The 14,224-nt window shown below is 40.0% G+C and overlaps 1 protein-coding gene across 1 annotated transcript in view; it reads left to right on the top strand.

The window, feature by feature from the left end:
* The window catches only part of RALGAPA2 (Ral GTPase activating protein catalytic subunit alpha 2), a 322,478-nt gene that overhangs the window by 162,578 nt on the left and 145,676 nt on the right, over window positions 1-14,224 (top strand). The window contains 1 exon segment of the mRNA XM_043602994.1: window positions 10,332-10,460. Within this exon segment, the coding sequence (XP_043458929.1) occupies window positions 10,332-10,460 (129 nt within the window).

Genomic DNA, 14,224 nt, shown 5'->3' with positions numbered 1-14,224 from the left:
ATTTTCCATACTTTCTGCTAAGGTAGTGCAAGTGTACAATCTGGATTCTAGCATGAGAGTGACATGAGTATTCTGCTTGACACCATTGGCAGTGTTGACTGAGACTTCACTGTACCTTGCAGCCATGGCATTAGGCTATACCTGAACATATTAATCAGCCTGTGGTTTCATCTAAACCACATTTCTTTTGTATATTCTATGTTTCCAGCTGATGCATTCCTGAGACAGGATGCACAGTATACCTGGGGAGAGTATGGCTGCCTGTTCCTGTGGTACCTATATTAATTAAGGAGTGCATGTTTTACTCATTGCAGTAATTCCTACCTTAATGATATTACTTGCACAATTATGCTCTATAAGCACATTTCTAACTATCCTGTTATCTGTGATGTCAGTTACTTTTTGCTTCTGCTTCTGCTCCAGAACCTTGCAAAAGCTGAGGAGGAGTGGGGTGGAGGAGCCAATGGAGAGACTTGAGCTGGCTGCCTCAGAAAAAGCAGATTTGAACATCCTCCTATCCCACCCCATCCACCCCACTCCTGGGCCCTTATAAATTCTTGGGATGTACAAACACCTCTCTGCGTCAACGTGGCCCCCAGGTTTGGTCTCATTTCAGAGTGCTGCATCTATTTGCTCTGAGTGCACCTCATACACACGGGAGTCAGATGCAGCTATAACACTTTTGCTGTCATTACTCGCCAGCAGACCTCATTTGCTGAAGTCCCATGTCAGGAGTTAATAACTGCTCTGAGCATCTGCATCAATCTCATTAAACCAGCCTGTTGTACAAACTGTAATGTTGGAGATTTGAGGCTTATCAGGGTCACAACTAAGACAGTCATTACATAGTCAGGCTGTGGTGTCTTCAAGGCATGATTGGTACAGCTGGTAAGTCACTTCTGTCTACAACCCTCCAGCAGTTTTTTTCACCTTATGGAATAATGAATGTGTTGAATTTCCTGGTGGGGTTGCCGTCTCCCTGTTAGTCTCCCCAGTGAGCTGTGAAATGCCCATTATGGGAAGCATACATTGAAAGCAGCTCCCCCAATCCATGGGCTGCAAGAAGGGTGTTGTGTTGGTCAGAGTAAAAGGGGCTTTATGTTCTGTTCATATTGCTGAGGACTTAGGGCTGAGAGAACAACTCAGTTCATACGACAGAGGGTGAGTTCTTACTCAGTGCATCTGATCTCCAAGCACCCTGAACATCCTTGCTCTAATTTGCTAATCCCCAAAAATATTTTGAGAAAAGGCTACTTGAGGTGTGGATACCACATCACAGGCTCTGGGTTTCTTCCCACCCAGGAAACAACAGGTCTTTCCATTTTAGACTTCCACAATTTCCCAAGATCAGGAAGGATGTCCATTCACAGTGCTTCTATTCAGTGGTGTACTGGAGATTACAGTCAGAGCATTCGGGTAGGAAAATGAGATAAAAAGAATCCAGTCTTGAAAGCAAGTAGGAAAGCTATCTATATTCACAGGCAATATAATCTTGTATATAAAAACCCCAAGGAATTGCAACATTCACAAAAATCCCCTATTAGAATAAATACATTAATTCAGCAAGATTACAGGATCTATATACAAAATTAACTATGTTTCTATGCACCACAGTGGACAGTTTGAAAATGAAATTAAGAAGACAGTTTCATTAATAGCATCAAATGAATATTTGAACAAAATATTTAGGAATAAATATAACCTAGGAAATGAAAGAGATACACTGAAAACCAAAAAAAATTGCTATAAGAAATTAAAGAAGACCAAAATAAGTCAGAAAATGACCCGTGTTCCTGGATTGGAATGCTTAATATGGTTAAGATGACAATACTCCCCAAATTCATCTGCAAATTCAATGGGATCCTTATCAAAATTCCAATTTTTACAGAAATGGAAAAAGCTGATCCTAAAATTCTTAGGCGATTGCAAGGAACCTTGGATAGACAAGACAATCTTGAAAAAGAACAAAGCCAGAGGACTCAGAGTTCGCTATTCAAAACTCACTGCAGGGTCACTGGGTGGCTCAGTTGGTTGAGCATCCGACTTTGGCTCAGGTCATACTCTCGCTCATGACTTGAAGGTTTGAGCCCCACGTCAGGCTCTATGCTGACAGCTCAGAGCCTACGCCCTGTTACGATTCTGTGTCTCCCTCTCTCTATTCCCCTCCCCTGTTCATGCTCTGTCTCTGTCTCTCTCTCAAAAATGAAGATGAAAAAAGTTAAAAAAAAAAAAAACTCGCTGCAAAGCTACAGTAATCAAAATGGTGCTGGTGCTGGTAAAAGGATGGATATATAGATAATGGAATAGAACTAAAAGTCCAGAAATAAACCTATATATCTCTGGTCATCTGATTTCCAACAAGGGTGCCAAGACAGTTTAGTGGGAAAACAGTAGTCTCTTCAACAAGCAGTGCTGGGACATCTGAATATCCACATGCAAAAGTCTCAGTTATATTCCTGCCTCAGACCATATATAGACATTAATTCAAAATGGACCAAAGACCTAAATATAAGAGCTAAAACTATAAAAGTCCTAGATATGACACCCAAAGTACAAGCAACAGAAGAAAAAATGTAAAAATTGTACTTCATCAAAATTAAAATTTTTGCACAACAAAGTTTACCATCAAGCAAGTGAAAGACAACCCACAGAATGGTAGAATATATTTGCAAATCATATATTTGATTAAGGGTCTAATGCCCAGAATACATAAAAAAGTTTTATAACTTAATAGCCAAAAGACAAACAGCCTCATTTAAAAGTGGGTGAAAGACTTAGACATTTCTCCAAAGAAGATATCATAATGGCCAACAAAGCATGTGAAAAGATGTGAAAAGAATAAAAGATTAGTCATTAGGGAAATGGAAATCAAAGCTACATTGAGATGCCACTTCATACTCTCTAGAGTAGTTATAATAATTTTTAAAAAACACAAAAAAATAGCATGTTGGCGAGCAAGTGGAGAAATTGGAACCCTCATATATTACTGGTAAGAATGCGAAATGGTGGGGCGCCTGGATGGCTCAATCAGTTGACTGTCCAACTTCTGCTCAGATCATGATCTTATGGTTCATGAGTTCGAGCTCCACACCAGGCTGTCTGCTCTCATCTCAGAACCTGCTTCAGATCCTCTCTCTCCCTCTCTCTCTGCCCCTACCCAACTCTCTCTCTCTCTCTCTCTCTCTCTCTCTCTCTCTCTCTCTCTCTCAAAAATAAACAAAAGACTATGAAAGGGTGAAGCTGCTGTAGAAAACAGTTTGTTCCTCAAAAGTTAAACATAGAATTACCTTATGAACCAGCAATTCCATTCCTAGGTATATACCCCAAAGTATTGACAGTAACTATTCAAACAAAAACTGGGTCACAGATTTTCATAGCAGCACAATCACCAAAAGGTGGAAACAACCTGAATATCCATTAACTGATGATTGGGTAAACAAAATGTAGTATATCAACACAGTGGACTATTATTTAGCCACAAAAAGGAATAAAGTATTGCTACATGCTGCAACATGTATGAACTTAAAACACCTGCCCAAATGACAGAAGCCAGGTTAAAACAAAAACAAAAACAAAAACAAAAAAACGTCATGTGGTGTATGTGTCCGTATCCTGAAATGTCCAGGATGGGCACATCTGTAGAGACAGAAAGCAGATTAGAGGTTGCCTATAGGCAGGAATGGTGAAGGACTGCTAATGGGTAGACGGTTTCATTTTGAAGATGTTCTCAAATTAGATACTGGTGATAGGACACAATTTTATGAAAATGCCGAAAACTACTAAAATATACACTTTAAAGGGTGATTTTTAGTACATGTAAATTATATCTCAATAAAGCTCTCCCTGGTGGTCTAGTGGTTAGGATCCAGCACTGTCAATAAAGCTCTTACAGAAAACAAAGTGAAAAAGAAGCAGTTAAGACAATCTGGTGACATACCAACTTTAGTATAAAATAAAATTCATATAGTGTTTCTTAAACTCAGTCAGCCAACCAATCGCTGTTTTTTTCCTGAAGCAGACAGTCCTGATGAGTTTAAAGGCTAGCAAAATTCTTCCTCACAGATGCAGAATTAATTGCAAGCAGTCATAAAAAAACATTCAAGGCTCTCTCCTTAGGGCTGAGGGTTGCAGCAACTTTTTCTGCTCTCTACCTGATGTTCTGTCACTCCTGAAATCCTGATGTCATACAAATGGTCAGAGCCACTCAAGTGGCCATCAGAAATTCATTTCACATTTCTCACTCCCTTTTTCCTTTGTACACTGCTGTCAGGGAAACTGTGTCTTCTCCATAGTATATTTCATGGTGAGAAGTACTAGGTGACTTTGTTTCTCCAGCTACAGAACCCAATTACTCTGTCCTGTCATATTTCTCCTGGCCTTCATAATGTAGTTACACTCAGAGAGGTCACATTTTTCCAGCACTTACACAAGTCTCTCCTTCTTCTCCAAACAGATCACACCATACTCAGCCCTTTTAAACAGATAATGTATAGCACATACTACCTATTCCTTGACTCAGATCTTGAAAGTAATCTTTAGCTTTGTCCTGCTATGTGTTTAGTGTCAGTGACTTCTCTGGAAGCTCAGTGCTTAAGACATGATCTGCCATGCTTCTTTTAAAGGCCATAATCATAAAGGCTTTATTTTTATCAACAAAAATCCTACCTGAACCAATGTAGACCATGAAGAAGCCAGGTAGCAGCTTGAGGTATGTAAAGAGTGTCTTCTGCACAGAGCTGAGGGAGCAAAGTCCTACTAGCAGAAGCAAGTGGCCCAGGCCTTGAGACTTTGAAGGATCTGTTCTTCTGGTAACTAATTTTTCTTTTTCTTTTTCTTTTTCTTTTTTTTTTTTTTTTTTTTTTTGGTCACTCAGCATTTCTGAGCTTTGCTAATAGAGAGATAATTAATACTTTCAAATATGTTCTTGAGGTACTGCAGGATTGTGGCTGCCTTTTTGATTGTTAAAGTTTAAATTATATTCAGGGTTAGTGTTAAAAGTACCCTTTTACATTCAAATATTTTGATAATTAGTAATTACACTTGGGTGTGGAATGAGTTGAACCTTTTCATTAACCAGATTAATGAGATAACCAGATCTGAACATTCTCCCTTTTACCAAACAAAAGAGCTCCCTCTAGAATTTTCTAGATAAAAGGCAGGTACGTTCCCTGAAAAATGGTGAAGTTATTCATTACGCAGCATTTTATTTTTCTTAAAGTAAAAAATTAAAGAAGCAGTTCAGTGATTCTGTATACATGAGTTTTATTTCTTAGCAGCTCTGTTTGCCTTCCTGGAAGGTCTGAGTGACTTTAGGTGGCATAACCGGACCCGTCTGCCCCTGAGGAGCAGGCGCGAGTCCGCTAAGGAAAGGCAGAGAGACAGATGGTCGGCTATTGTGTTACAACCATCATCTGCTGGGCCATGAGCAAATATTAAGTGAATAATATATATGTAATTGGTGTGAAAGTACAGTTGCAACATTTCTAATTCCGTTTGAACGATGGCTACTTCTTGAACATTTCTGTTTCATAGAACACTATATTGAAATGTTTTTGTTTACAGGGTTAATCCATTTTAAACTGCTTTAAAGTGAACATTTTCCCCCATTTTTGACACCACTGTGCAATATTTTGAATTGAAATGGCCTGTAATGGCCCTTTTTTTTTTATTTTCCATAACAACATGAGCACTAAATTATAGCTGTGCAATTATGTAAACAATGGAAATGCTTCCAGAATGAATCCTTCCTTTTAAATTTTCATTTTGTGTAATTGTTGGAAGGTTTGGAGCCATAATAAACAAAATTATTTTACACATTTATCGTTCTAAAGGTCAATTATAAGAGAACTAAAGAAACAACACTATGCAAAATGAATAAACCAATTTCTGTTGCCATCACCATATGTTTTTCTTATCACTTATGGTTTTTCCAGTTACTGTGTACATAGCATTCAATTAAAGCGATTCATTTACCAGGCTGAATGCGGTTTGTGTTTATAGAACGGTGCTTTGGAGGAGAGGAAACAACACGCCTCTATTTGAATTACCTGATTTTTTGTAAGATCAGTGATAAGAGACAGATGTTCTCACCAGTTACTTTCTCATAAGCTGGAATCTTTTGATAAGCTGCAAATTCACAATTATCATCTTACAGTGCAGCTTTCACACTCACTGTGTAGCATGCGTGTGGACTTTTAACCAGAAACAGGAGAAAAATACTAGTTTGGTGGTCTTTTTACTATATGGCAGCATGTTGCAGAATGAATTTTATTTCCTTTGAAAAAAACATGTGAAAGAACTTTGTGCTTCACACTGGTCAGTTCTCAAAAATACGCCTAATTCCTGTTTTAGAGTCCATTTTTCATTGGACTTATTGTTTAGCTTATTGTTTTTAGTCTATTTAGAGTATGGAAAAAGAAACTAATTTTTGCTACCAGAGTCACTTGTTTCAGGCAAATTCTAGAACTCCTTAGAAAAATGGAAGCTAGAAAATCTAAAAATACCATTTTCCTGTTTTGATTTTATTATTTGCCTTAGAAATTATATACATTATAATGGCTATAATGCTTTGCTAGGAATGTTATTTGAGAGCACTAATGTCTAGAGGTTTTTAATATCTGGGATAATGTCAACTAAGAGTCTTATTTATGCCACCTTCAAAATCTTCTAAAATGTTCTTTCCGAATATCAGCAAAATAATAGCCCAGAGAATTCTACAAACAAAACCTACAAAGTAAATTCTAGAAAGTAAAATCCTTCAGAGTCCTTCCTTTTTGAAAAAAAAAAATCATTTTTTTTACTTGTCACCGTCTTTACTCCTGTATGGTACTTTTCAGTTCAGTTTAGAAAGGCATGTGTTCACATCTATGTCATTAGATAGGACTCTGTGGGAGGGAGTCATCCCATTTAATGGAAGAGAAACATGAAGCTCTAGGCATGACATGATCTGCCTGCAGTCACATACACTCGGCCTTGAACCTAAGCCTTGAGACCCCAGTCCCAGTGCACTTTTCATCACACCAGGGTTTGAGTGCAGGGGCATTTCCCACTGATAGTCACAGGAGAGGTTTCACTAAACAGCCTCCAGTCACCCAGGAAGAACGATGGCCCCTTTCCTCATCTCCATCAGTCCTTGATACTCTCTCAGCTAGGCCAGTTGGAGCAGGTACAGAACTCTCACACCACCCTGAAGACCAAACCGCCCTTTGTAACAAGGGGAGCCTCCATCAGATAGTGATATGTAGCAAAAATTCAGTAGCCTCGATTTACTGTTATTGTATTGACATAGGACTATTTTCTACTTGTGACATAGGACACTGATTTTCCAGAATAATATTATTTAAGTTTAAAAAAAATGAGTTGCTTTGAAAAAGAGACAAATAATGTTCACTTTGGATGTGAATTTGGCAGAAGGCATGAGGTTGTACATGAATAATTTGACTATTTGGGAAGCACAGTCCTGTCTATATATGAAGCCTTGGAGTCTGTGCAAAAAGTTTCAGAGTCTCAAGATTTTTATTTTTTCAGAGATTCCAGCAGTAGCTATGATCTTACTGTGATTAAAGTGGGAGGAGAAGGTGAAAGAAGATTCTACTAGATACAAGTGGAACCCTCAATGGATGTCCCTCCATTGAGTATATGCAGCTGTTCTCTTTTAAGCACCACACAGTCATTCCTAATTTTAACATGTCATCACAAAGACAGAATTTTTGGGTTGTTCCATTTCAGTATGGACAAGCAAAATAAGCAGGCATATGGCCATAATTTGGCTGACTAGCCATTCAGTTCCCTCTTTGACTCCCACATTACCCCTACCCCAGTGCTGCCTTTAACTGGCGACAGCTACCCAGGCCCCACTTCTCCTCAGGGCTCTGTCTTACGTGGGTGGCATAGTAGGATAGGCTAGCCATCTGTTATTTTGCCCTCTCTTTCCAATCTTCTTGCCCATAGAAACAGGTTCCGTTGAAGTGACTGGCGCAGATCCAGAGGCGGGGAGCCGTGTGACTCTATCTCGGCTCCATGTGTTTCTGCTGTCTTTAGCATTGGTGGCAACTTAGTAATTTTTGGTGCATGCCCCATTTACAGAGCACTTCACTTTTACACACATGAATCTTATGAAGCAAAATGATTTCATTTACAAATTCTGGCCTTAGCTTGTTAAAGGATTTAGCTCCTAATTCCCATAAACTTGTCACAGAAAAATTTTTTTAATTAAAATTCTAAATTCCAGTGGTGAAAATGGCTTATTTAAGTTTGTGCCAAAGATTTTAAAAATCTTCAGGGTTCAAGGCTTAGTTCCTCATCTCAACAGATGGAATGAACACAAACATAACCAAGTTAACATGGTGGTTGTTTGCATTATTAATCTTCAGATACACAGCATTCTGCTACCTTGCTGGCCAGGTTGACATGAATCCTTTCAGTGTGGCATATGTCAACAGAAATGTTCTTCCATCTGCTGCCGGGTAGCTTGATGCCTGATATTCCTAGACAAGGCCCAGCACAATGCGCACCTCTGTGAGTAATTACAGGTGTGTGGTGAGGAGCCCAGGGCATTAATCAGAGGCTTAATTATGAAAAAGGTGGATCTTTTGTTCCACTCTTGGAGCATGAGTTTACTACACACTTTCTAAACTACAGCGTCCATCTGCTCAGCCCCTTAGAATGTTTGCCTTGGCTGATATGGACCCTAAAGTGTATCAAAGGACATGATTAAAGCAGGGTTAAACATTAACTTGGGAGAAGCGTGGTTCAGGTTTTTCTTTCCTCCCCTCCTTTACCTGTCTGTTTACCTATCTCTGTATTTTTGGTATAGGAAAAGCTCTGCTGAAACGCTAAAACTTTAAATTAGTACTAGCTAAACTACCACATATGAGCTCTAATGGAGTAAGCACAGGATAGTCATTTTAAGGATATGAACAGCACAATTCGTAGAAACCAAATAAATCCATTACATAGGGACAAAAACAAGTCTTGGGGGAAAAAATGTATTGTGAACACATAAAAATTCTCTTTCAAGATTAACAGATTGTGAAATGAGGTAAAGGACTTAACGTGTTAGGATTTAGTGTGTTGCTACTACTTTGTTCTAATTTAATCAAATTGAATCAGGATTATTTTATTCATTTATTTTAAGTTTATTTATTTTCAAACAGAGAGTGTGTGTGTGTGTATGTGTGTGTGCGAGTGGATGAGGGGCAGAGAGAGAGGGAGAGAGAGAATCCCAGACAGGTTCCACACTGTCAGTGCACAGCTTGATGCCGGGCTTGATCTCACGAACCGTGAGGTCATGACCTGGGCCAGCTCAAATCAAGAGTCAGACACTTAACCAACTGAGCCACCCAGGTGCCCCAGGATTATTTTAAAGGATTTTTAAAATAGCCATAGAAAAGAAATCAGATTTTTTAAAATTTTGCTTCTTGGCTTGTATTTTGAGACTAACTATAGATTGAATAACTACAAGACACATAGCTCTAGTAGTTGAGTATGTTTGATTAATGTGCATGGCCTAGAAGTACGTAAGAGAAGTTTGTGGTTTTCTAATTCCCTGTGCACACACACACTCACACAGGTGGCTTCAGAGATGTGGCCTGGCTGTGGGTGGCATGAACACTATCTGGTGGTGGAGCCCTGCTCTGCCACAGGCTGGAATGTGGTGGCTGTCTCAGAACAGAGCTGGTGGGCAGGGGCCAGCCTGCCACCCACCACAGACAGGCCATTCCAGACACGGCAACACCAGGTGTCTTGGCAGTCGGGGGTCTTCATGTTGCACACCATGTAAATGGCAGCTGCTACATTTGCACTTTTACCTGGTGTTCTCACTTGTACCCAGAGCCACACTGACTGCCCGAGTGTGACCGTGCTCTATTCATTCGCATTGTTTAACACATAGAACTATCCAAAGAGTGAATATTTCCATCTCTTTGCCTACTTAAAGATTTTTTTATGAAACAGTTTGCTTTAACTTTTGAAAATTGGAGAGTTTTGAAAGTGATAGGTGTTTGCAGGTCTTATTTATATATCTACCTGAATACTCCCTGGAGCTTGTCTGAAGCTTTCACCTTAAGGTGAAAGACAGAAGTGTCTAGTCCCAATGCCATGATTTAGATTTTGGGCATGTCATCTTACAACTTAGTGTCCCTTCTCTTACCTGTACAATGGGTGCAATAGCCCTTGGACTAAGTCATCTCCCAGTACCCATTTTACTGAAAAATTTCTGTGACCCTCATTCCCTTAGATTATCATATAGTGGCCATATATACAAATGAACTGTCTACTCTGGAATTTTGTTCTTGAAAATTACAGTTGTGCTTTCTTATCTCTGCCTCTAGGATATCTTAAATACCATTATAAGGCACTGTCCACCCCGCTTCTTCTCCCTGGGTTTGCCTGGCTTCTCAATGCTGGTGGGGGACTTCATCACGGCTGCTGCTAGGGTCCTCAGTACAGACACGCCGGCGGTGAGTATGACAATGCTCAGCATCCAAACTCCCAGGAGACTTCACAATCGCTAACAAGGTTCAGATTTCTCCACTCTTAACAGGTGTTGACTCATTAGTGCAATGTGAAACTGGGCTCTGGGGTAGATGCCCTGGCAGCTGATGTGTGAAATTGTAGGATAAGATGACACACTGGTATTGGGAAGGCGTTTCATCAAAAGGCCAGAGTGTGAAAAATCATATCCTCACTAATGTTTCAGTACATTTACACAGTCAGAAGCAGGAGTTGTCTCTTAGAGTCTATTAGCATTTTCCAGTAAATGGTGGCACACAGATGTCTGTTGTAAAGAGAGAATTTTAAGTGTACATTATCAATAATTTTTTAAATTATTATCTTGGTTTTTATAAGTCTAACAAAATATTTTTTAATGTGAGAACACTTAAATTTTAAGCAGATGATGAATACATATTATTAATTGTGCAATAAAACTCTGGCAAAATTCTTACACTAAACAATGAGAATCGAGTGGACTAAATGAACATTCATGGCTACAAAAAGATTATCTGCAATCTCCACATTTACTTCCACTATTAGCGCAATGTGTTAATGTCTTTTGGGAGAACACTCTTATACATTTACACATAAAGGGCCTCTCACTTTTGTGCTCTGTACACCTGTTACCTGTTCAGACTCATTGTTTTCCTTTTCAAAGGGTGTGAATAAAATTAGCTTTACTGTTTTCCAGGGACTTGTATTGAAATCAATATGAGTATTTAGCTACCTAAATTTTGTTTGATATATTGCTACTTTTTCACTCTACTTCTGTCTCCTCTGCAGGGTAAATTCAAACTCCAACCCTGGATTTTAATTTAAGTTGTTTTTAATACCTTATGTATAGGTGGTATTTCATGCTGGTATTTTCATGTGCTAACTTTTTCTTATAAGGATAAGTTAAAAAGCAAACTGAAGGGAAAAGAGAGCAATGAAAGGGGAGGATAAAAAAGAAAGGTGGAAGAAAGATGTTGAATTTGTTCAACTGTTTTTTTTAAGGAATAGGAAATTTTTATACTTCTTTGTTTCTGAAAAAGATTTTAGGATAATCATTCGCAAAGAACCTTCAAATTTATTTTTTATCATTCAGATCAACATTGAACAAATTCACAAGATACAGGAAGGAAAACCATACTTCTTTATTGATAGTTTCCTTACTTGATACTAGGGTTTCCTATAAAAATGCCACACCCTTTCTAGAGATGATGCCATGCATGGCAGTCATTCTCTGTGAAAACTTATCTCTTGGCTAGGTAAGATATTAAAGTCGCTTTCCAAAATATATTTTTTTAGAAAGAGAAAGAAAATATGATCATGTGAATGTAAAAGTTACATGAAAGAATAGTAACTATAAATTGCCTTGAATTTCTCTCTTAGTTTAAGCTTGAAGTTTAAAGTTGTAGGGGAACTGGTGATGGGGCACACCTACTCAGTCAAGTTTTTGGCTAACACAAGTTAAATACAAGTTTGAAGTACCCTTGCTATGCCCTGCTGAGGGAAAGAGAAACGCACACACAGGTCACCAAAAGATGGGTTGGAGCTTGTGCTCAGCAAACATTCTTCACAGTAGCCTAAAACTAGAACTAATCCAAATGTCCATCACCAGTGGGACAGATCAGTTGTGTGCACATAGGACAGAGTATTGCATATATTCCCCTTCCCATGCTTTACCCTGGAACTCTATAGGGTTGGACCTGGGTTCCATCCCAGTGTTGCCTTGTATTGTTCTCTAACCTTAGACAATATGCTTAGACACATGAGCCTCATTCTCCTCATTCTCCTGTGTGTAAATTGGGACTCATCCTAGGCTCAGTGCTTAGGCCAAAAAAGTATTGTCATTTACCACATTCATTGAATAAAGCTGTGTAACAACTCCTTAATTTTATTTAAGATCTGATGTTTTATATCTAGTTGTTATATAGCCTAGCATGCAATCTAAAAATCCACAGTTCAAGCCAGGCTCATGTACAACACAATAGTTAAGCCACTCAGGGGAAGGTATCAATCTCAATGAAGTCTAAACCAGGATTGTCTGATGGGTAAGTCTAAAAAAAAAAAAAAGATTGATGGATAAAGGGCAGCAGATAATGAGGGCCAACAAAGCAAGGCTGTTTGAGAAATGTTTACTGTGGGCCTACTACATGCTGGGACCTGGCCTGGCTGAGTATGACAGGCCCCTAGCCTCAAGGAACCAGATGGGTACACCAAGTGTTTAATGTTTGTGCATGAGTTTCTAGCAGCCACGGTAAAATCACATCCAGAACCCACGGGGGCACCAACTGAGGAAGTGTTCATTCTGCCGGGTAAGAGGTGGAGGGGAAGACATACATTAGAAAGGTCTTCATGGAAGAAGTGAAGCTGAAGCAGAGACCCGAAAGACCATCAGTGTCCGTCAGATAAACAGGGACAGCAGCAGCCTCCCCTTATCTCAGGATGGTATTTATTGAGCACCCACTGGGGTAGAGAAGTGATGAAGACCACCTAACCCCTGCCTTTGTGGGGGTTACAAATATTAACAGCTCAGAAAGTGATGTATGCAAAGAAAAAAACCCAAAGCAGGGATGCTAGAGACCTCAGAGGTGGAATAACACAATGTTTTGAGTTTGCTTCTTAACATAAAATAAAGGAAAGGAAAGGCCTCGGATAAGGGGACAGAGTGCTGGTGATGGGGTAGGGTTACACAGAAGGACAGGACCGTGGTCTAGGTGGAGCTTGTCAGTGTGAGATCCCTCTGGACCCCTGAGGTGAGATGACATACAAACCTGGACTTCAGGTGGGAAGTCTGGTCTAGACAGAAATATTGAGGAGTCCAACATTTAGGAGGCATTGAAATCTTGGGGCTGAATATCCTTTGGGAGTAAGTATAGATCTGAGAGAGAAGAGGGCACAGAACCACACTCAGTGTCCCAGAGTTTAGATCCTGAGAAAACAAGGCGTTCCAGCACTGAGACTGTCAGACCACCTTAGGAGCCAAGAAAGGTGTCCCAGGGCCAAATGGTGCAGGTGTTGTTCCCAGGCACGAGGGAGCTAGCACCTACATCGTCACTGGCGTGGGGTCAGGTGAGGAAAGGCCTGGGTGGTGACCACAGGTCATGTAACATGGAACTGTACTCACTGACGGACTTTGGCTAGTCTTAACATTTTCAGTTTGCTCTAGTGGTTTCAAATCTTGGTATTTAAAAAATGAAATAAACCATTAAAGATACAGCGACTTCATCCCTGATGCTATGGCTGCACTCATAGCTGCCTTCACTCTGGTCTGTACTGCGCTTCAGTGACTGACACTCTGCTCTCCCTGAGAGCCCTGGGTGTCTTTCTCAGACTCCGCCCCTGGGGAACTCCAGGGCCTGTATGGCCTCCCGGCTCTGTGCACCTGGGGCCTTTTTCAGGTCCATGGGTGCCTGGGTCCTCTGCCTTTTCTATTCCCACTGCCCGTACCATGCCTCTCACCCCTCACCTCACTCCCTCACTCCACCAGCCTGGCTGGCTCCTGTGGCTTATGCGACTTTTAGCAGCGGTTGGTCTTAGTGTCCCTAACTATCCTGAACAGAAGAAATCATTGCCTCGTTTTGGTTCCCATAGAATATCTCTCTGTGTGTTTTATATTGTCTTTTGTTTACCTGTGTGTTGATGAGAACCAAGCGAGGTAAAAGATGAATGCTCTGCGTTCTTGTGATATCCCTACTCTATGCTCACGTAGCAAGTGCTTACCTGAATTACATATAACAGCTAT

The sequence above is a fragment of the Prionailurus bengalensis genome, chromosome A3 (genome assembly GCF_016509475.1).
Source record: "Prionailurus bengalensis isolate Pbe53 chromosome A3, Fcat_Pben_1.1_paternal_pri, whole genome shotgun sequence".
Lineage (NCBI taxonomy): Eukaryota > Metazoa > Chordata > Mammalia > Carnivora > Felidae > Prionailurus > Prionailurus bengalensis.
This window is presented reverse-complemented; position numbering and strand designations above follow the sequence as displayed.